Source organism: Corvus hawaiiensis, chromosome 5 (assembly GCF_020740725.1).
Source record: "Corvus hawaiiensis isolate bCorHaw1 chromosome 5, bCorHaw1.pri.cur, whole genome shotgun sequence".
Lineage (NCBI taxonomy): Eukaryota > Metazoa > Chordata > Aves > Passeriformes > Corvidae > Corvus > Corvus hawaiiensis.
Window position 1 is genome coordinate 53,388,940 of NC_063217.1, and position 21,662 is coordinate 53,410,601.

The window sequence follows — 21,662 nt, forward strand, 5'->3', positions numbered from 1 at the left end:
GCAGGGAGTCGTGGGTATGATGACTTCATAGGCTTGTTGTGTCTTTTATTTCAAGAATGTTGTCTTTAGGCCAGTTAGATAAATTGGTTAGTGATTGTCACATAGCATTTAGGGAGGGGTTCTTAGTTAAAAGTAGATCTACTGAGCGATGAAAACATCTTGCCCTGAAGCTAAGCATGTCATATTTGAAATCTGAGTGCAGCCTGGAAAAACAATCCCAGTGAAAACTCTTCAGAGCAGAAACGTGCTGTAATTTTGTATGGCAATTGGATTCCATAGCAGCTGGGGCAATATGAGCCCTGGGAGTTTGCTGGAGAGATTCATGGAAATGGAGATGAAGGTTCAGGGACTTTGCATATCTGAGCATTTGGAATGAAAGGCAAAATGCAGAATGCAAACCCAAATTGTTGCTCAGAATAAAGTCATCAAAACAGAGAAATAATATGGTTCTTCCTTCTCATGTCCACTGCAGACCTCCTGGCAGTGCCGCCAGACCTCACTTCTGCTGCAGCCATGTACAGGGGTCCTGTGTACGCCCTGCACGATGTCTCTGATAAAATCCCAATGACCAACTCTCCAATCTTGGACCCACTCCCCAACTTGAAGATCAAGGTTTATAACACCTCCGGTGCAGTCACTCCCCAGGATGACCTCTCTGACTTCTCCTCCAAGCTGTCCCCACAGATTACGCAGTCTCTGCTGGAGAGTGAGACCCTGAACATGAAGAACCAGAGCCTTGCTCGGCAAACTGACCCATCATGCACCGCATTTGGGACCTTCAACTCCTTAGGAGGCCACCTAGTAATTCCCAATTCAGGTAAGCCATGCTGGCTTAAAGGTGCAGTTGTTTTGTGGGTTTAAATGGTGTTAGCTTGCTTTTATGTGGGGAAAGAAAGTCTATATGTGGGACTCTGCCTTTTCTTTGATCAAAACAGATAGGGTTTCCCCCCCTTCATTTGCATCTACCAAACTACTTCAAAATATTTTCCACCCAAAGTCCTGGCCACCTTTTAAATACTGCAGGCTTGAGGAAGACTTTGGCCCCTCACTATAAGAGCACAAGTCTTAGGAGTAGCAGCTGAAGGGTCTGGGGTTATGTAGCCTGGAAAAAAGGAGGCTGAGAGACGACCTTATCACTTTCTAAAACTACCTGAAAGGAGGCTGCAACAAGGTGGGGGTTGGTCTCTTCTCCCAAGTCATACTTAGGGATGTGATCCAGTGGTGAACAGGATGGTATTAGGTTAATGATTGGACTCAAGGATCTTAGAGGTCTCTTCCAACCTAAATGATTCCGTGATTCTAAACAGAATATTGCAGGGCTCTTAGCCACTTTCTGAGACATACAAGGCTTCAGAACTCCCCTGTGTGAAGTGCAATTTAGCATCACCTTTTCCTCTCATGTGGTTCTAGAAAAGGGACTGCAATACAGTAAGCCTCTATTTTGTCACTGCACATAAAAGAGGACAAATTAATTTAAAAACAAATTGGTTGCTCCACTTCCAATTCATTGCAGACTATGTGCAGTTGTAGTAGGACAGCAGAATACTATTTTTGGGAGGCTTTTTACCTGTATTTATTGTTGACTTCCTTTACAACTAGGAAAGAGAGGGACTGAGCATTGAGGGCCTGTTGATGTAATGCAGCGTGCTGCTCAATCTTTCTCACACAGCACAAAGTCAGGCTTCCAGGCCCCTTCAGGCCACCCTGGCACCAGCAGGCAATTTTAGAGCATCCAAGGAGCTCTTGGGCAGCCTTGAAAGAGCTCAGGTCTTTCAGACAGATTTTTTTTATCAGAGCCGTGCTGCTGCTTGGTTCTTACATGAAGTTTTGATGTTCTTTCTAAGGAAGTTCAGCACCTAGATGGTTCCTGTGGGTTTGGCATGGTGCTGAAGAGCAGCATTAATATCTAAAGTGAAATTGAATCAAATATGTAAAGCATTTGATGTGGGACATATGGGACCACTGCAGAGTGGTCAGGGACACGCCCAATTTCACTCTGAATTCAGGTAGGACCACAGTACATGTGAGGCTGCAGCTCACAGCTTGGCCATTTTACAGCAAGTGCCCTCACCAAGCAGATAGTGCCTACCCTTGTCCCGTGCACCTTTGCTGGATCATTTCTTATTTGTGGATGTTATAGATAAAGCAAAATGCCTAGGTGGCCCAGGACCTGGGTGGTTTGGTCCTTCCAGGATGGAGTCCCACACTGCCCATGAAGCAGCCAAAAGTGGTGGGAGCCATAATCCTGCTCTTCTAACGGGAAGTGAAAATATCTATTCAATTTAAGTGAAAGCTGAACTGCTTCAATAAATCTGGTGCTGACTGATGAGCCATGTTGAAAATTCATGCTATACAATCTTGGATTTCACATTTTTCTAAGTAGCAGCTGAAGACAGATATTGATACTCAGTTTTCTTATGCCACAGTGGTACACATTATCAGCAAAGTCTATTAGTCACAGTTAATTCACGTATATTAATATCAATTTGTAAAGAAAAAAACATTTGAGGCTGTAATCCCTTCAAAATTATTAAAGTAATGATTTTGTAAAATAAAATAATCTGTCTGCTGCTACCTTGTATGCCTCTGTGCTGCTTCTAGATGTATGTCTGTATTCCTCAGGGTATGATCAAAGTCGTTCATTTGCAGTACACCTGCCCTATTACAGCTGCAAGCATGCACAGGTTAGGTTGTAACAGGCCTGTAAAGACACAAGTGCCAGAAGGCATTTGTGGAAAATGCTTTCCTAGCTCACCCCTCTCCTTCAAAACTGATGTGGGACTGAGGCCCTGTACGCCAGCACACAGGAGGTCTCCAGTGTAACCAAACCTTGTATGCCAGGGCCATGCAAAGTGTCTATAAAGTCCCTCTAGTGTAGACACATCTATATGTAAATAATCTTCCTCTAGGTTTGTTTTCAGCTATGTAGTAATAACTGTATGCAAATCCTTGCCACTGATTTCCAGCTAATCGACATCTTCAAAGAGAGCTGGCTGAGATGTGTCCAGCAGAGTGAAATAGTCAGTTGGTGGGCCGTGTTTGTTCTGTAGAGACAAGACATCTATTAAATGGAAGTAATGTAAGAGCAGTGGTTTTTAATCAAGTGTGCAGCAAATCATTATTGAAAAGGACACTGAGCATATTTGCCCACGTTTTTTTCAAGGTTGGATACCCCAGTTTTGAGCCACTTTACAGGACTAGGCACATTCAAAAGTAGGAAGCCCAGTTTTGTCTCCCTGGCAGTCTAGGAACTGAGTGCATTAAAAGACAGGATGCCAGACACAGAAGCCATCTTTCAGGAAACAACTAGTTCTTGTTGCTTCCTGGACAGTGCTCCACTGCTTTTCTCTCCTGATCTTAATTAAGTAAGAATTGCCATGGGAGAGATGTCTCATTACAGCTGTTGGAAATTTTAGTCAGAGTTGTTTGTTTTTCCATCATTTTACTAGGTAAGCAACAGGGTAACCATCTGTCTGCTCTTTAAATAAAATGAAATGGAAGAAAATCCTCTTTTCTGCTCTCATATTTCAGTGCAGAGGAATAAGAACAGGCTGCTGGAGACTGGAGACACCAGGGTTACAGTAAATGCTTTTTCTCCCATCTTGCTGAGGTCATGTACAGTCTGCTGGTGAGGTTGGCTGAAAATCTGGCAGTGCAGGCTTCATCTTCTGCCTCTCCTGTCACTCCTCTTCACAGACCCACTCACCTCTTTTTTCTCCATCTTATCTTTTGTGTCTCTTCTGTTCGGCAGGAGTAAGCTTGCTGATCCCAGCAGGAGCAGTTCCACAAGGAAGAGTCTATGAAATGTATCTGACAGTTCACAGGAAGGAGAACATGAGGTAAAAAACTGCCTTTATTTCCTTGTGCATTAATAGAGGGGGGAAATGTAGTAACTAAGGACCTGTGGTAATAATGCTTATGCAAAGCCTGCTGCATTGAAGCCCTTTGCTGACTTGGAGGTAAATGCAAGCAAAGCCAAGGATAAACTTTGCCACAAAACCAGCTCAGACGTTTGCTTTTCTAACCAAGTGTTGCACTCTGCAGCAAGCCCTCAGGCCGGGGGGATGCTGAATTGTAGAGGAGCAAGGACAATGTGCCAGCATGAGTTTGTGCATCAGAGAAGGTGTGAAGTAACCTCTTGATAAAGACCTGTGCTGCAAAGGATAAGGGAGCAGAGGAGAAAGGTGACAAATCAGCTCAGTGGAGGGACAGGTGCCTGAGCAGCTGACTTGGAAAATCTTCTCTCCTTTTAGAGTGAAGGTGAATTTCTTCATGGGCTTGGCTAGTCCATGCAGTGAAGAGGATGGAGCCAAAGCTTTTGGTGTCCTCTACCTCTCTGCTGCTTAGCCCCTGACACTGCACGCCAAGGGCACCTTGAGCCAATGCTGGGATGACCGCCGTTGTTGTTTCCTGTTACCTGAGTGTGTGGCCAGCTCATATTATAGCTCCTAATGTCTACTGGCATGTGATCTGGCAGCCTTGAAATTGAAAAAAAATTGTTTACAAAAAGGCCAAGATACCATTTGGAGCCATTTAAAAAACCCTAATGAAGAGAAAGGTGAGATCTTAGTTGCAGAATGGACTCGTGTGCGCAAAGGCAGAATGGCAAATGTGAAGCTAAGGCAGTCATTACACGGTGCTTTGCCTCTTTCTCCTCCTCGTAGCTAGATATGTTTTTTGGCTCAGCCTCTTAATAGCTTTTATTATGTGCTAAGCCACAGCTGTTTATACACTGTGTGATATTGAACACTATTCTTTAGCTTGGTAGTCTTTCACCCAAGCTAAAATAATCTGCTTAAAGAAAAATTAAGTAATCCTTCCACCCACCCTTTTGCATACATTATTCATCAGCTGCTCTTTGAAAATGGCTAATTGCAGCTACAGAAAAAATGTCTCTGTTCATAGCTAGTATTGATTATATTCCTATTACTTTGGGCTGTGTTTTAAAGACGTTTCCAAACAGTATTGAACAAAGACTCTTTTCTTAAGAAGGAAAAAAAAATCAGATGGCATCCCCTGTTATTTAGCTTGCCTCTAAATCTCCCTTTCTAAAATACCTAATTCTTTAAAAAAATTATTTGATTTCTAGAAGGTGCTGTAGGTGTAATTATTTTCTTTGCAGCCAGTTATGGAGGGAATCCCTGTTACTTTATTCATGGAGCTGTGGACAACTAATGTCACATACTTGTCTAATTTATTTTCTTCAAGGATCATAAAGCTGTCTGTGCATGCTTTGTGATAGCTGTAACTCAGCAAGTCACGCAGAGGATAGAAGGATAGGTTAACCTGTGTTGGGAAAAGCATGGCTGGAGATGTGCTGCCTGCTAAACTGAGCAGGTATGCCAAAGGACACATGCAGAAGTAAATAGAATGGTGTGAATCCTCACTTACAATGAAGATTTTGGAAGTGATTTCTTTTCCTAGGAGAGGAGAGCAGAGCAGTCTGCCTTGGAGCAGCAGGGCTCATCATATTGTGGTTACAGTCACTTTCTGAGTGCCCAGAGTCCAGCTGCTTATTTGATCTGTGGCTGTTTTTCAGAAAGCACACCAGGCTCTTCATGCTCTTGGAAAGCAGCTTCTCTGGCACATTTAAGATGGAGTTCATTGGGTGTTGTCTAGATCACTCAGACCTGAATACTCTCTATAAAGGGCTTAAACACTGCAGAAGTGGAGCATCTTCCCCTGTTACCTGCCCCCTTTCCCCAGGTGCCAAGGAGCAGAAGTGGGGTGGGTGGCACCCAGCTGCAATGGTCTCCTGCTGCAGGACTGGTTACCAGACACTTCACTTCTGTAGCAGAGCTACAGCTCAGTCAAAGCTTCTTTTTCTGACAGCATGGGACACAGATGTTGCTTCATACAATTGGAGTCATATGGGTACCACAAGTTGCTGTGTGGCGTAATTATTTTTTAAGTCAGCTACTGCAATCTTGCAGCACTCTAGCAGAGAGTCCCCAGCAAGGACTAGCTGCAGACATTTGCTTTTGTGGCCAGGCAGTAACTGCAGTGTGTTTAACAAACCCTGTGAGACCCTATATTTATTTTCATGAGCAGTGTGCAAATGTGTATGGGTTGAAAAGTCCTGTTATGTGTTGATGTTATTTGGAAGGGGACACACAGGAAATTTTAAAATGTGTGTTATAATCAGAAATGAAGGCGGTGTTTTCCTTGATACTACAACTACCAATGAGGCGAGAATGTGGTCTCCGTAGTGCCACCCTAATAGAGCCAGAGCAGCAACAGAGAGGGGTCACCACCACAGCTCACATACCTCTGGCAACTTAAGATCTAGCTTACACTTTGTAGAAATATGACACTACTTCTGAACAGTCCAGCTGAAACAGAAAATATGTTATCTCTCAGACTCCTGCACATTCCCCTTTTCTTTTCCTTCCTTTGTTTTCATAATACATTTCCCCAGTTAGTCTCTGAAAGCTGTAGTACAGAAATTTGGGAGATGTCACAACCCAGTAATATCACTCTTTGTGTTGCCTTGCAGATTGGTTAGGAGAGCTTTCTGAGACAGGCTATTTATTCCATTTCATATCCATCAAAGCGTGTGAGAGCAGGAAGGTCACCCTAAAAGCATTATCCTTCTGCAGTGAGTTGGGGTTCTGATAGCTTGCAGTAAACACCACTTGGAGGCAATTGTTTTCTCTAAGTGTGTCAGTGTACTCGTGGCACAGTGGGGTTTCTCTTTTACTGGACTGATACTCCAGGAGAGTGTTATTCCTGCTCCTGTCCTGCAAGCTCACCCTCATTCTTCCTGTCATTTGGGGCAGGATGGATGCCAGGCAACTCCCAGCTTCTGATCCCCGGCTGGTGTGTTGACCTCATGAAAAGATCTAAGGGCTTTATGAAGCAGCTACTGTGAGGAAAAGGATATCTATTTATAGATGGGTGTGTGTTTGCACACATATATGTGTGTGTATATGCTTGTACCCACACACACACACACATATATATATATGCGTACCTGAAAAAATAACAACCCTATTTCACAGCTATCAGACAGGTTTCTGTCTTGAAGATCAGTGTCTTTTTCAGTGGTGAGCAGATGCTCTCTCCCTTTGTCTGGGGAAGTGTCACCAACCTTGAGATTTGCAAGAAGGAGTTCCTTGCTGAGTAGTGGTTTCATCTGTAAAATCAGCACATTATGTTGGCCGGTACCTGGCAAGAGCCTGTCCCCATGAGCATCTATGAGAGCCTGGGTCTTACAGATTGAGTAATTTATATAATTAATCTGTAATTTAATCCTAAGGGTTAAATAATAGGAATATAAACCTCCAACGTCCAAGATTTGCTGGACTGCCTCAGGTTAAAAAACAAATCTCGCTGTGAGCTAAATTAGCGGAGCTGTGTTTCCTTAAGAAACATCTGGCAGTGGTCAGTGCTAGATGGGGTCTGGGTCTTGATGGACCACTGGTTTTATCTTTTGTGGCAGTTCCCGTGTTCTCTGTGAACCCCTGCTGAGCTTGCACAGCTTTAGGTGGAGCTACTCTTGCATACTCTAATCAGAGGCAGGAACTGCACAAAACAGATACAGCACTGTGAAGGACACTTCTGCATAATCCATCACACAGGAGGTGTTCCAAATGAGAGTGGATGTCGCTGTGCCCACAAAATTTGACAGCCCTGAAGAACAGAGCAAGCAACACTCCTGAAGGTCTTGATGGAAGACACACATAAATGTGCAAATTTCAAATTAGCTACCTTAAAAGAGAAAAGGTGAGCCTTGCCAGGATTGGTATCAACGGCTTCATAATGTATGCATAGACTTTAATATAAAGTCAAGCATCTGGTCAATGAGCATGATCCAAGGAGCAGTGTTGACTTTTTCACCAGTAAACCTTAAGCTTAGCGATGTGAAGTAAAAGAAATTGAAGTTTTGCACATTTCATTTCTCCACCTTCCTTCTTTATCTCAGTTGCATAAACAAAATTACTTTGCAACTCCAGAAGACAATTTCATGAAGTGCCACTCACTATAATTGAAAAATTCAACATGAAAAAGATCAGAGCATGAGCAAAAGTAGAAGGCAAACTTTCCACTGTATTTTTCTTCTGAAGATAGACTGTCAGAAGAACCAGGGTTTGTCTAGAATATTAAGTTTGAAACTTAAAAAGAACACATACTAAAAAATAAAGCCCCAGCAATGAAAGGAGGAATAAAATATCTTCCCTCTAACTTCTGGCTAAGCTGTGTAGAAGGGTTGCCATCTGTTGCTATGCGATAGCCATTCCTCTCTCCCTGCTCTGTCCCGTGCTTCCTGAGCTGCTGGGATTGCCTGGAGCATGGTGGCAGGGAACACAGTGTAGTCCCACTGAGGAGCAGAGATTTATCTGGTTGTGCTCACATCTGCTGTCTGACAGCTACCTTAATGAATATGGTCTGGCATATTACAGGGAGGCGGTTTCCAATGAGTAATCCCATTAAAAACACAAATTTGATTGTGAAGGGACCAGAGATGGTGAAGAAAAGTTTGTGTGCTTTTAAATATAAGTTGACTGTTCTTGATAATCTCTGAGGGATGGAAAAACATCTAAAAATATCTGAAGACCTTTCAGTTACTGTTAGTGCCTTTTAATAGAAATGCTAAACAGTGAGTTGAATTTTAGTCTCAGATCTTTGTAAAACAAAAACATCTCTCTGTTTTTGGAGTAATACAGCTGAGTGCCCTGTCTCCACTAATAAGTTGTCCCGAGACTGCTGGAAGCCTAAAGTGAAGCCCATGTTGATGGGGTTTTTGTAGGGGGTTGGGTTTGGGGTTCTTTTTTCATTCTTCTTAGCAGCCTATAAGATAGCCCACAGTTTTGGTGATGTCTGCTCATAGGTCTTTCTGGTTTAGAGGAGCTAACTTCCTTGTTCTATATGGTCCCCTGTGTCTCTGTTTGTGCTGGATCTCCCGCAATCTGTAACACATAAATATCAGTGTTGGTCACAACCCATGCTCCTCTAGGCTGGGATCCTGGCTTTGCTGGTGCTGCATCACCTGTTTCAGGAGAAGGAATAAAATTGCCTGTAATGAGTGACTACAGAATAACTTGTCTTCAGGGAAATTTGTTGTTTACTAATTCCATGAATTAGTGTTGGTTTATGCTTTGAGGAAGAACAATTAATATCCCTTGTATAATCTATCTTGTCTACTGCATCTGTTTCTGTTCTCATTAGCTACAGTAAGGCATAATCCTTTTGTTTTAAAATGGAAATCAGAAAGAGTGAGAAGCAAGAAAATATTCGCCAAGAGATTTTTGTTTGTTTTTCCTGTCCCTTGTCATTGGGCACCTCTCTGCTGTCTGTGCCATTGCATTGTTTAGCCTCACTCCTCTGGGTTTCAGGTGTTTATTTCTGAGATCTTGTGGTAGTCCCTAAACACCCTGCTACCTGCAGTGATGTTAGAGCTGGAGAGGAAAGGGAATATCACCGTGATGTGCTCTGACATGTCTTGTCCCATACAACGCCAGAAATCAGATTTGCTTTTTGTCACTGTGTCACGTTACATGTTGACTCCTGCTGTGTTGCAGCAAGCTCACCTGAAATCTTGTTCACTTTTATTGCTTTCTTTGTTACTAAATAACTCTTTGGAACTTGTTTTGCTCCAGCATCAGCTACTGTACAAGTAATAGGGCTTTATTTCCTACTCATATTTTTACCCTCTCTAGAGTTTCGGCATTGTTTTCTAGCTCTCGCTGTTACTTGCAGCAATTCCTTATTAATTGTTACCTATAAATTTAATGATTGTGTTTTCCACGTCATGAGTAGAAATCCTGGCCTCACAACAGTCAGAGAGAGGTTTAGCATAGACTTTAACAGAGCTGGGATTTCACCTCAGCAGTGACAGTGACCCACTTTGCATCACTGGAGAACTTCTCTGCAACTTGTTATATCTCCGTTTTTAAAGGTTTATCTGCATGAGGTGTATGTTGGAGAGTCACTAGGACCAGCAGGTGTTCAGTAATTTTGTAGGTGCCAGTCTCTGATGTGTGCCTGGTTGGGAATTTGGGACTGTAAAGTCAAGCACCCCCACCCTTATGGCCCATTTTTCTGCTCTTCACTAATCAGACTGTCCTGTATCATAAATACCCAGGTCAGGACCATGCATAGCTCATCCACTTGGCAATAAATCATCAAAGTCTGGTGACAAAGACGCTTATGAACATGGGGAGAAAATATTAAGCCTTGATATTTTTAACATGTCCTTTGTATGCTTGTATCCACCTCCCATTTCAGTTTCTCACTGTTCAGTCTGCAACACATCCTGACTTGGAGTTTTGCGTAATTTTTTTATACTTGTGCTAATCAGCTATAAAATGTTGCAGCCCAGAATCATGCCCTTCATCAGAGTCCTAAAATCTGACAGTTAAAAAAATTTTGGCACAAAGCAGTGACTGAACTTTACTTGGAGACAACTTCAGGCTGTATGATTTATCAGTACCATATTCTTTTAATGACCTTTTGGGTTTTTTTGACTTCATGCATCAGTGCTTGTCAATTTTAACTCATTTTTCACCTAAAAGGCACCATATTAATTTTTTTTAAGACAATCACGATATATTCACTCCTACGTTCTTTCTGACTGCTTGTTTTGTAATTCAGTCCAAAAAACTATGATAACTTGTATTTTCTTTCTTTTCTTTTTCATGGGTCAATACTTTTAGATGAAGTTAGGTTTACTAGATGATTAAGTCTATACCTGGTCATATCTGTCCATACAAATACTGTAATTTTGAGAGATCTTTCTCATAAGATACTATGTTTCTTGAAATTTCTTTAATTAGACTGTAGGAGAGTGTTCAAATATCCACCAGTTCCCAAGGCTGATGACCACTAAAAACCACTGACACACTCTGAGTGTTTTTTAGGCTTCTTGTTGCTTCTTATGAAAAAAAAAAAAAAAACCAATGTAAATGAGTCAGAAAAAGAAGGAATGTTCTAGTGAAAAACTGTCAAATTATTTATTCAGTCTGGTCTTGAAAAATAGTGATACCTCATCTTTTTAATCTGAATCCAGAGATTCCCTGCGGTATGCAAGAGGAGCTGGACTAGGTACTCTATCTGCTAGTGTTTCATTTATTTTGTGTATTGTTTGTTAGGCTAAAATAGCTGGCACAATACATGATAGCTGTCCAGATTGTTATACTTTACATCTTTTTTGAAAGACATCTATATCACAGCTGTTTGTTTCCAGTCCATGGATTTTCAGAAACCATTGTTAAGTCATTTAGTAAACTCATCAGTTAATTTCCACAGATGCATATCATCTGCATTTACTGATTTGCATAGATGTAAATTTTTCAATGCCAGACCCTTTTTTTTCTCAAATGTTACAAAAACCTCCACAACATTTGTAGCAACAAGGGATGATTTTCAAAAGTGCCTTCATCCCATTTTGCAAAAGGATTTCTCAAAAGTTTGTCTTTCATTTTCTGTGAGATTAATGGGATAGGCAGGGAGAATTAAGGTGGACAAAATTAGATTAGTCCTATGGACATATATTTGCAATAGCCAAAATAGGTATGATAAATTTGGTATCAAAAATAGCCTCTGTCCTGATTTGGCCTCCTTGAAAATGTTATATCTAAGATTACCTGCTCTGTTCTGCATTGGTGTGGCCTCATCTTGAATATTGTGTGCATTTTTCACCACTGCAATATAAGAAATATATAAAACTATTAGAGAACATCCAAAGGAGGGCAATAAAGATGGTGAAGGGTCTTGAGGGGAAGCTGTGTGAGGAGTGGCTGAGGTCACTTTGTTCAGCCTGGAGAACAGGAGACAGAGGGGAGACCTCACTGCAGTTACAATTTCCTCCTGAGGGGAAGAGGAGGGGCAGGCACTGCTCTCTTCTCTGTGGTGACCAGTGATAAGACTGAGGGAATGGCCTGAAGCTGTGTCAGACGAGGTTTAGGGTGGATATCAGGAAGAGGTTCTTCACCCAAAGGGTGTTGGGCACTGGAACAGGCTCCCCAGGGCAGTGGTCACAGCACCAGCCAGTAGAGTTCAGGAAGAGTTTGGACAATGCTCTCAGGCTGTTGGTGTCACTCTTGGGGATAATCCTGTGCAGGGCCAGGAGTTGGACTTGATAATCCTTGTGGGTCCCTTCCAACTTAGGATATTCTATGATTCTGTGATTACAGCTATTTTTTTTTTCTCTTGGTAAAGGCGAAGACTTGCAGAAAAAACCGACAATGTTGTCTCAAATAATTTCCCTTAGTCTAATGCAGAATACCTGTATTTGTAAATGCAGGATGGGATTGAACCCTTAGCCAGAGCACAGCATGTGAGGTCCTATGGGCAGATCAGGATTTTAAGTGCAGATCACATTGAACACTTTTAATCTCCCTCTTGCTGGTTTCTGGATCATGAATTTGTCCTCTATTATTTAGGGAGGCAGTTGATGAGGCACATTCAGCTGTATTTGTCATACACCAGATGTGGGGATAGTTACAGTCACTCATGCTTCCTCTTGTTTTAAGCTCCTCAGCGGTTGGTCTGGGATGGTTTGCACTTGCACACATGTGCATACACACATACCCACACACTCTATTATTTTCAAACTTCAGTGTATGTTGTGTATCCTAAATATTCATATGATTTTCCAGAACACCCATTCCTAGTGACTGGCAGCAAGCACACTGGATAAAATCTGTGGTTTTAGCTGAACAGCTCGGCGTAATCACTAGAAATCTTGCGCTTTGCAAGTGTGTTTTACCCTTGCACTATTCCTTACCATCCCTTCACCCTTTCTTCCTCACCAGCAGTGACACCTGTTCCCTGCAGGCATATTTGCAATAGCCACTCTAGTGAATCTGAATGCCTTTTAAGTAAAATGGAGTGTCAGTGGGTTTGGTGATGACTCAGAACTCAAACTGCACATCTCAGATGTGCTGTGTGCCACTTTCAGTCATGTTCACATGCTTATTAGTTCAGTGTCTTCCTCTCTTCTTCAGTTTTCTCTGTCCTGACAGTAAATAATTCTCACAAGTGATGCCTACAAGAGCCACCATTCATTTTTGTGTGTTACTGAACAACTGCCAAATGCAGCAGTGACCGCATTTTGGCAGTGGGTGAAATGAAGCCTCTGCATACCATTTGCAAGGATCCTTCAGAGTGGAGGATGCTCAGCAAATGTGGCCTATAATTTTCTGACTCCTAAACCTGCATTTTGACACATGAGAGTTATCTGGCACAAAAACAAACCAAAAATGGAAATAAATATGGATTTAGAAAAAATAAAGGGAAAACCAAAACCACCTATTTTGCTTGCACAATCTTTTTTATTTTAATAGAAGGATTTTTTATTTTCACCACCCAAATTAAACTTTTTGTCTTTTTCAACTCACTTAATGTGTCCATCTTTCTGTCTCCTCATCAGGCCTCCTGTAGAAGACAGCCAAACCCTGCTGACACCAGTGGTGAGCTGTGGCCCACCAGGAGCCCTGCTGACCCGGCCCGTCATTTTAACCATGCACCACTGCGCAGAGCCAAACACAGAGGACTGGCAGATCCAGCTGAAGCACCAGGCTGCCCAGGGACCATGGGAGGTGAGGCTCCAGAGCTCCAGCCTGTGTGCTGACGGCATGCAGGGCTCTCTGCTGGTCCTTTATTTGCCTTCTGAACCTGGATGCCTGTATTTTGGGGTTTCCATGTAAGGCACACAGCTGCTACATGAAGGCAGGAGTGCCCTTCCACACTAGATGTCTAGGCTGCCCAGTGCCCATGCAGAGATCAGTCCTTGGGGTACTTTGGCACCTCCTAGTACTAGCAGTTTTCCGTGGTGGGAGCCTGAGGTGGTTCCTTGCCAGTAGCATAGCAGGAGAATGTCCCAAGGCAGTGTGGCAAAACAGTCTTCCCACTGTAACTGGAGCGTGAATTGATGCTTTCAGCAAGGCTGAGCCATCCTGATAGAGCCCTCCTCTCCAGCCCTGTGCTCCTAGGTCCCTGCTGCCACCAGTTTGGTCTCATAATTAATTTGGCCGAGGACACTTTCTCCTACTGGCAAGTTTAATAAGGTCAGGGTGGCTTCTGAAGGCAGTTGGGCTGACAGCAGCGAAAGTGCCATGTCCAGCATTGTCTTCAGAAGCCTCTTGTGTTTGCCCTCCTGCCTGTGGCACCGGCTCTTCCTCCTGCTGGGAGGGAGCGTGCAGCAAACACAGCTCAGTCTCGCCAGCTAATCTGCACCCTACAGCCCGACTCTTGGCACCACACGTGTGTTCCTTATGTGTGTCCGTATGTTACTGGCACCTCTTCATCTCACCCCATCCTCCTCCTGCCCTTGACAGAGGTTGCTTTGCCAGCTGTGCACACACCCTGGTGTGAGTGCAGCATCCATGGGGTCCCTGGCCATCACACAGCAACCCTCTTCCTCCTGTCAGTTCTGGAGCAGCTCCTCCAAGCTGAGCCTCACACACACATGTGCACACGCATTCCTGCACACCCCTTCAGCATCACTCGGGGCAGCACCTCCTGACAGAGCCAGGTGCTAGCATGACCATGGAGGAGGTGCAGCCTGTGCTGCAGCACCTTGCCCTCCAAAAAGATTGTGCCACCACTACGAACACAGCAGGCTTGCCTTTCCTGAGACTAAGGCAGCCAAGCTTAATGCCTAATGCCAGCTGAGCCCACTCTTCTCAGCTGCCAGATGTGTACGTTGTGCTGCGGAGCTGCCGGCAGCAGGGATGAAGTGGGCAAGTTGTGCTGAGCATCCTGTGGCACTTAGTGGCTTTGCAAGAGGCGGCTGTCACCCGCTGCTGACATTTCATTTCTGCTCCCTCTCAAAGCCACTCAGAGCACCTTGTGTTGCGTGCAGGATATTACATGCAGGGTTGAATGGAGAAATTAGCAGGGGAGCTGTTTTCCTGTATGCCCAGGGTGGGGAGGTCATCTGCATTCAGGCAGTATGCATTTTTTTTCTTCACCCTGCACTCTCATCATGGAGGATTATTCTGAGGAAGCAGCAGGTGATATTTCATGTAGACGTGGTATTTGGCCATCGCAGAGATTACTTTCCTTCCTTGAGTTTTTATAACTCTTTATTGTCATGCTTAGGAAGTGAAGGGCAGTTACTTATTCAGCATGCCTGAGACTACTGATGCGAAGTCATGGTCACCAACTGGTTAGTTGTGCAATATCTCTTTCAATAAAATCTTGGTGATATTTTCATTATTTGCCTAACTCTGGCCAGGGCTTTAAAAGCAGGAGTGAGGACAGCGGGAGTTTTTGACCCCCAACAGTGCCACCAGCACCCCAGAGAAATCTGCTCTCTGTGCCTACACAGGAGAAAAGCTGAAAGCAGGACTTACAGATCTTGATTAATCTACGGGGCAAAGAGCAAGGACTTTTTGCATCATCCAAGCTTGAAAAGGGGCATTGCTGCCTAAAAGGAGAGCAGCTCTGAGGGATCACATGCTGTAACTTGGCCTCTTTCTCTCTTAGGATGTGGTGGTGGTCGGAGAGGAAAACTTCACCACCCCATGCTATATCCAGCTGGACCCAGAGGCCTGCCATATCCTGACAGAAACCCTCAGCACCTATGCCTTGGTGGGACAGTCAATCACCAAGGCAGCAGCCAAACGTCTCAAACTGGCCATCTTTGGACCGCTGTCCTGCTCTTCGCTGGAGTACAGCATCCGGGTCTACTGCCTCGATGACACGCAGGATGCTCTTAAGGTGGTTCTTGATCTCTTGCTTGCTCTCCCTCTCCCTCCCCAGCCGTCACAGGACTGCAGTCATAGCAGTGACTAGACCCTCTGCTTCAAGTATTCATGCTCCCTGGGTTATTCTTCTGATTAGAATAAGAGCTTGACAGCAAGGTTCTGTTTTACAGTTGAACCCCCACACTATAAATTGTTCTTTGCATAAGGATCTCACACTATTTTCCGCCCACCAGTCTTTTTTCCTTTGTTTACCTGTATCATATCCTGAATCCTGAGGTTTTTGCATTATTAAAAGGCCATAAGGTACACAGGGCTTCATTCGTTATTCATGTATTTTTAATGCTAAGTGCCAGCTCCCTAGAGATGGAGAAACATATAATTGCTTCTTTGTAAATAGTTGATAATGATAAAAGAAGATTCTGGCCTGTTAATCACTGCCTGCTTTCATACTGCTTTATTACACCGCTTCGTGTGCAGCTTTTTGTGTTGGGAATTCGCAACTGGAATAAACCAAAGCTGCTGCTATCCCTGACTGGATAACCTTACTCTCCCTGCGTAATTCTGGCATGCGCACAAACACACACTCACTACGTACAGATGAGAGGAGAGGTAACAAGACTTGCTATTTCTCTTTATAAACACCTGTATTTATACAGACGGTATCTAGAATAGATGCACTCATGAAATATGTAGCTCCAACTGCACAACAGAGTTTATTAGAAGGTGGGTTTTTTCCTTTAGTTGTAATTAGTGCAACTTCACAAATGCCTCTTTGCAGCAAAATTATTTCAAAGCCTGACTAAGCAGAGTCATCCCGCTGCTGTACAAGCTTTTGTTTACCCAGGTCTGCGTGGGAGTTACTGGGATTTAAACTCACATGCACTGGCTGGGAGTTGTTTGTGTTTTTCAGAACAGTGACTTCCATCACTGAGGGCAGCACACTTGGTTGTTCTCCCTGATACTATCTGATACCAAGTTTTGCCTGCCTAGGCTCTGCTGAGGTGATACTCTTATATGTAAGAAAGGCAACAAAGTATAAGCGTTGAAGCAGGCCCCTGGTGACTTCAGCATGATTTTGTCCTCTGGGAACTAGGCCTCTGTCACTGCATTGGTGTTACCAGCCTTTTAGAAAGAATTCTTTTCCCTGGTCCGATTTCCCTTTTGTTTTTCCTATTAAAAAAAAAACCCAAAAAAAAGTGAAAAGGATCTTTCATAGCAATCAGACTTCAAAGGTCCTGGTGATTTTATGCCTGTGCTGCATAATACAATTTTCCATGGGTTTGACAAGGCCTGGGGTAATAATAAGTGAGTCGGAGGGGCCTTCTCCAGCCAGCTAATGCAGTCAGAGCTGAGGAATCTAATTAAATATTACTCAGGAGCTGTTGGTCTGTTTCTAATAGACTGTGGGGAGAGTTGTGTGGTAAAGTTAATCCAATTCAGTGCGACAGCAGAAGGGATCAGGAAAGGCACAGAGCCACACGGGGGGACTATCCTTCACCTGAGAAGCTGCAGTCAAAATGTGGGAGGGCAACAGGTCAGTCCTTGGGATCCTGCTGCAGTTAGACCCCAAAGTGAGATTGCAATTCAGTGAGGAAAGGTGAGCAAAGTCAGGAGGCCATCATCCCAGTACCTACTGCTTTTTTACGTCCGGTTCATGCATTTTAATTTTCTTTCTCTTTGGCATGTCTACCCCAAGACTGGAGGGGCACCCATGGGGTTCAAGACCCAGCTATCTGGTGGTTTGCACGAGGACAAGCGCATGTACTTGCTGGCCACAGGCTCTTATGAATGCATGAGTTGCACTTTTTTGGATGCGTAAGGTCTGGGGAAGGAGAAGATTGAGGAGAAAGAAGCGTAGTAAACCAGCTGTAGATGAGTAAAAGAGATGTAGATGGAAGGGCTGACTACGGAGCAGTTTGTATAAGCAGGCGTATATGAACTGGCAAATGAAACCAGTGTGTACTGAACATCCCTGTGTGACAGTGTTGTGTAGACTCAATCTATGAGTATTTAGAAAGAAGAAAAAAAGGTTGGGGTGTCTGGCACATGCTTTCACAGCAGCTGGTACTGCAGCAGCCCCTGCCATGCTGGGAGGGCATCCTTGGCACTGCCCTATTGCCAAAGGGAAGGCATTCACCAGGCAGTTACCACTGGGTGTGTGGACAAGGCGTGCAGACAGGGCTGGGCCAGCAGATCCTGAGGTTAGAAGTATTTCGGAGAGGAAAGAAAAGTTGTAAGCAGCAGGTGAAGCACCAGCTGCAATGTCTCGGTGTCTTGAGGCTGGCTGCTCTGGGCAAAGCACAGCAAGGGTAGGGAAGAGCAATATTCCCATATTGAATTGTCTGAGCTTTGGAAGAGCCTTTGTAGGGGATTGTGTGCATTTTTTAATAGACAACCGAATGCATTCTGTTATTATTTACAACTAGGAATGAGTGTGCCATATGCTGAATGTGTTTTAACAGCCACCAAAGGAAGACAAGTAGTTGCAGTATAAAACACAGTGCGGTGTTTATCCAGCAGGCTTTTCCCTCTCATCATGCAGAGTAAGCACTCGCAGCTGAGCTGCCGGCACCCGCAGTACAGTAGGGAAGTGTAATGATTTGCCATCAATAAGGGCTCAGTTATTGTGGGAGCAGCTTAGTGAGGTTCCTGGTGGCCATGGAGCAGCATGGGCTCGGTGCTGATCACACGTGCACCATCCTCTGCCCTGCAGAGTCCCGAGCCACCTGGATGGGGTGCTCACAAAAATGCTTTTTGGGCAAGGGTGAGGGGAGTTGTGACCTTGAGCATTGGCCTCTTTTTTTAAGGCTAATTTTTTGCACTTTAAAGGGGATGTCCAAGGTTAAAAAAAAGAAAAGAAAAGAAAAGAAAAGAAGTATTAATATGATAACTATAAAGAAATCCAGCTGCTTTTCTCTCTTTGTTGATGTATATCTTTGAGATTGAGGTATGTGACCTTTGTGTGGCAGCCTGGTGAGGGCTGAGCAGCCAGACACATGGAAACAGCTGCCTCCCTGGGGGCATGTGAAGGACTTCAGGCTGTAGCAGGGTGACATCCCCTGAGCTGTCTTGTGCTGCACAGTAACTCTCTTCAAAAAACCACCCAAAAGTGGGCACAATAGGCCTGTGATCTTCTCTCTGTTATTTAATGCTTATTTTTCCTTTTATTGAAGACAGGCACAGCTTGGACTGAACACCGTTGTTTGCTTGTGCCCCTTTAATGAGGGCGTCCTGGCTGCGGCTGTTCTGGTGTCACGGGTGATGGAGTGATGCCTTACACAGCTCCCTCTCCTAGGAAGTAACTCCTGCCTCACAGGGTGATCAGAGACAATGGGCAGGGTGACCACAGCCACCTCAGCATGGGGCGAGCAATATGCAGCTCAGGTTTTGGCTCAGGAGGACACAGAGATGCCAGCCAGCAGGATAAGCACTGCTCTAAAAAAATGCTGTATGGCAGGAACCAGCCAGAGCATTTGAAGGGCTGTGCAAGCCATGGCTCCAAATTAATTCTGAGTTAATTAGCTAAGTGGCATGGGAGAAGCACGGGCTGCTTGGCATCCACCAGTTAGAGCATGTGGAAGGGCTACTGTGGCCCAGGGCGGCTACCAGAAGTGGGATGTTAAAACTAGACACCCAGATCTGGTGGGTGGGATGGTGCAGCATCATGCTGCAGTTTCCCCCCACAGTAGTGCAACTCCCAGAGCTGGTGCAGCACGGGCAGGAGCAGTTTCTCAGCACCCAGGCTCCGCATGCCTGAGAGCTGGCATCTGCAATTAGCTCACACAGTTCCACCAGTCATCTTCTGGACCTTCCAGGGAGGTAATTGGAACATAATGAAGATCTATGGTAATCAGATAATTACTATCGATTGCTCTTTAGACATCTTGATGAAGTAATTAGGTGGCACTGGAAAGAAGCTGTAACTGGTTTATTGGCATAACCTTAATCTGAAAGGTTTTCTGATTTTGTTTCTTTTCCTCTAATGGCCAATAAAAGAACATAGTTTTAGCTTCAGGATATGCCAAATGCTTTTGTTATATGCTTACTACCTCCCTGAAAGTGGTCCAGGAGTAGGCTAGCTGAAATGGGGGCTCCTTTAGTTGGCCTGGGGCGGTATCCCGGTTTTGCGTGCCCCTGTGTTCCTTGAGCACCCCCACTGTGTGTGATTGTCTTTGGCCACAGGAGACTGGTTAGTTGGTTGACTCTTTTAATTAAATGTGACTGAGATTGGCTGTGTTGGTTTCTAATGGGTCTCATGGAGTTGCCTTTGTACTTGGCTTCTTCCATGTGGTCTACAATTAGGTTGTTTGTAGGCAACATTCCACTGTGGTCAATTACAAGCTTATATTTAGCTTCAGAAAATGACCAGACCCTTGGCTTGCTGACTTTTAATCATGTGATCAATATTTCAGTAGCCCTGAACCTGTGTATTTGTTTGCACAAAATGCTCCATCACAGTGTTTTGCACTGTTCCCATGCCATCCTGCTGGACAGTGTCGGTGCAGGTGTCTGTTATCTCCTGTACTGCTCTGTCATGGGGTGCTTTGTCAGGAGGCCACGAGCTGAAAGACCAGTGGTATACACAGGTCCCATGTCAGCAGGACCTACACAAATTAGAGTTTCCAAAAACAAGATAGTAAAGCTACCATTAGTTGTCCAGTTTGATGAGCAATGGGGAAGATTGATCTATTTCTGTGCTCAAACAGTGACTGCATGCAAAGTCTTTGCATTCCATATAACAGCACAGAACTGAGCTTCTGCTTACAGGACATGTGAGTGAACACTGTGTTGCCCAGGGGAGAGGTGCCTGCATCACTGCTGGGCTGCTTCTGGATGAAGGAGGCGAGAGGGTTATTATCAGATCCACTAATGCAGTTCACACGGACACACAATTCTTCACAGTGCCTGTGTATTCTCTTAATCTGTGTTACACAAGTTACAGCATCTACAGCAGACAGTCGTGAGGACTCAGAAGAGCAGTGTGCTGTCTTGGTGAAACCTGACCACTTTCATCTTTTTATTGCAATACTGCAGGAGGTCCTCCAACTTGAGCAGCAGATGGGCGGGCAGCTTTTGGAGGAGCCCAAAGCTTTGCATTTTAAGGGAAGCACCCACAACCTCCGTCTCTCCATTCATGATATTGCCCATTCTCTCTGGAAGAGCAAACTGCTGGCTAAATACCAGGTGAGCATAACAAAACATTCACATTGCATGTTAGCAGTGAGGCTTAAAGAAATACTGTCACACACAGGAGTGTTTAAAAAACACCAGGAATAGGGCTATAGTTCCATGAACATTTTTTTTCCCTGGACCATTTGCAGTCACATTTAGCATGGAGCCTGCAGTCTCTGGTCATACAGCATCCATGCCTTGGCCCCACATCCCTCCCTAACTATGCATTTTTGCTTTCCTCCTGCAGGAGATTCCCTTTTACCACATCTGGAGTGGATGTCAGAGGAACCTGCACTGCACCTTCACACTGGAAAGGTTCAGTCTGAATACCCAGGAGCTGGTGTGCAAGCTCTGTGTGCGGCAGGTCGAAGGAGAAGGACAGATCTTCCAGCTCAACTGTTCTGTCTCAGAGGTAAATGATATTTGTGTACTTTTCTGTCCAACTGCAGGAACGTGGGAAGGCCAAGGAGGTATGACCTTTCCCATTGCTACCTCTTTAGTGCTTTCCAGTTTCCTCCTGACTGTTGGCATGGACCTAAAGAATGGATTAAGTCATGGCTTTGTATCTCCAGTTGCATTTTTCCTTAGTTTCTCTCATCTGGAAGGAAGCATCCCTCCTTCAAGGCAGAGGAGAGCAGCTTTGATCTCTCTACTAGTGCTGCCTTTCTTTGTCTATATGGAGGAGCTCTTTTGCCTACCACTCCCTAGCACATCTCATGAAGCTTACATGGTGCTGTTTCCTTGGCAGTCCACAAGACCCATCATGCCTGACAGTTCCCTGGAGAGAGAGTTCCCTGTCAGTGCTGTATGTTCCATGAGCCACTCCCCTCTGATCCC

General features: G+C 44.4%; 1 protein-coding gene across 2 annotated transcripts in view; it reads left to right on the plus strand.

Moving 5' to 3' along the window:
• The window catches only part of UNC5C (unc-5 netrin receptor C), a 254,683-nt gene that overhangs the window by 225,031 nt on the left and 7,990 nt on the right, over positions 1-21,662 (plus strand). For both annotated transcript variants that reach the window (XM_048303631.1, XM_048303632.1), the window contains 6 exons: positions 473-817; positions 3,752-3,839; positions 13,373-13,541; positions 15,433-15,666; positions 20,688-20,837; positions 21,073-21,237. In XM_048303631.1, coding sequence (XP_048159588.1) covers positions 473-817; positions 3,752-3,839; positions 13,373-13,541; positions 15,433-15,666; positions 20,688-20,837; positions 21,073-21,237 — 1,151 coding nt within the window. The remainder of the gene's footprint in view (positions 1-472; positions 818-3,751; positions 3,840-13,372; positions 13,542-15,432; positions 15,667-20,687; positions 20,838-21,072; positions 21,238-21,662) is intronic.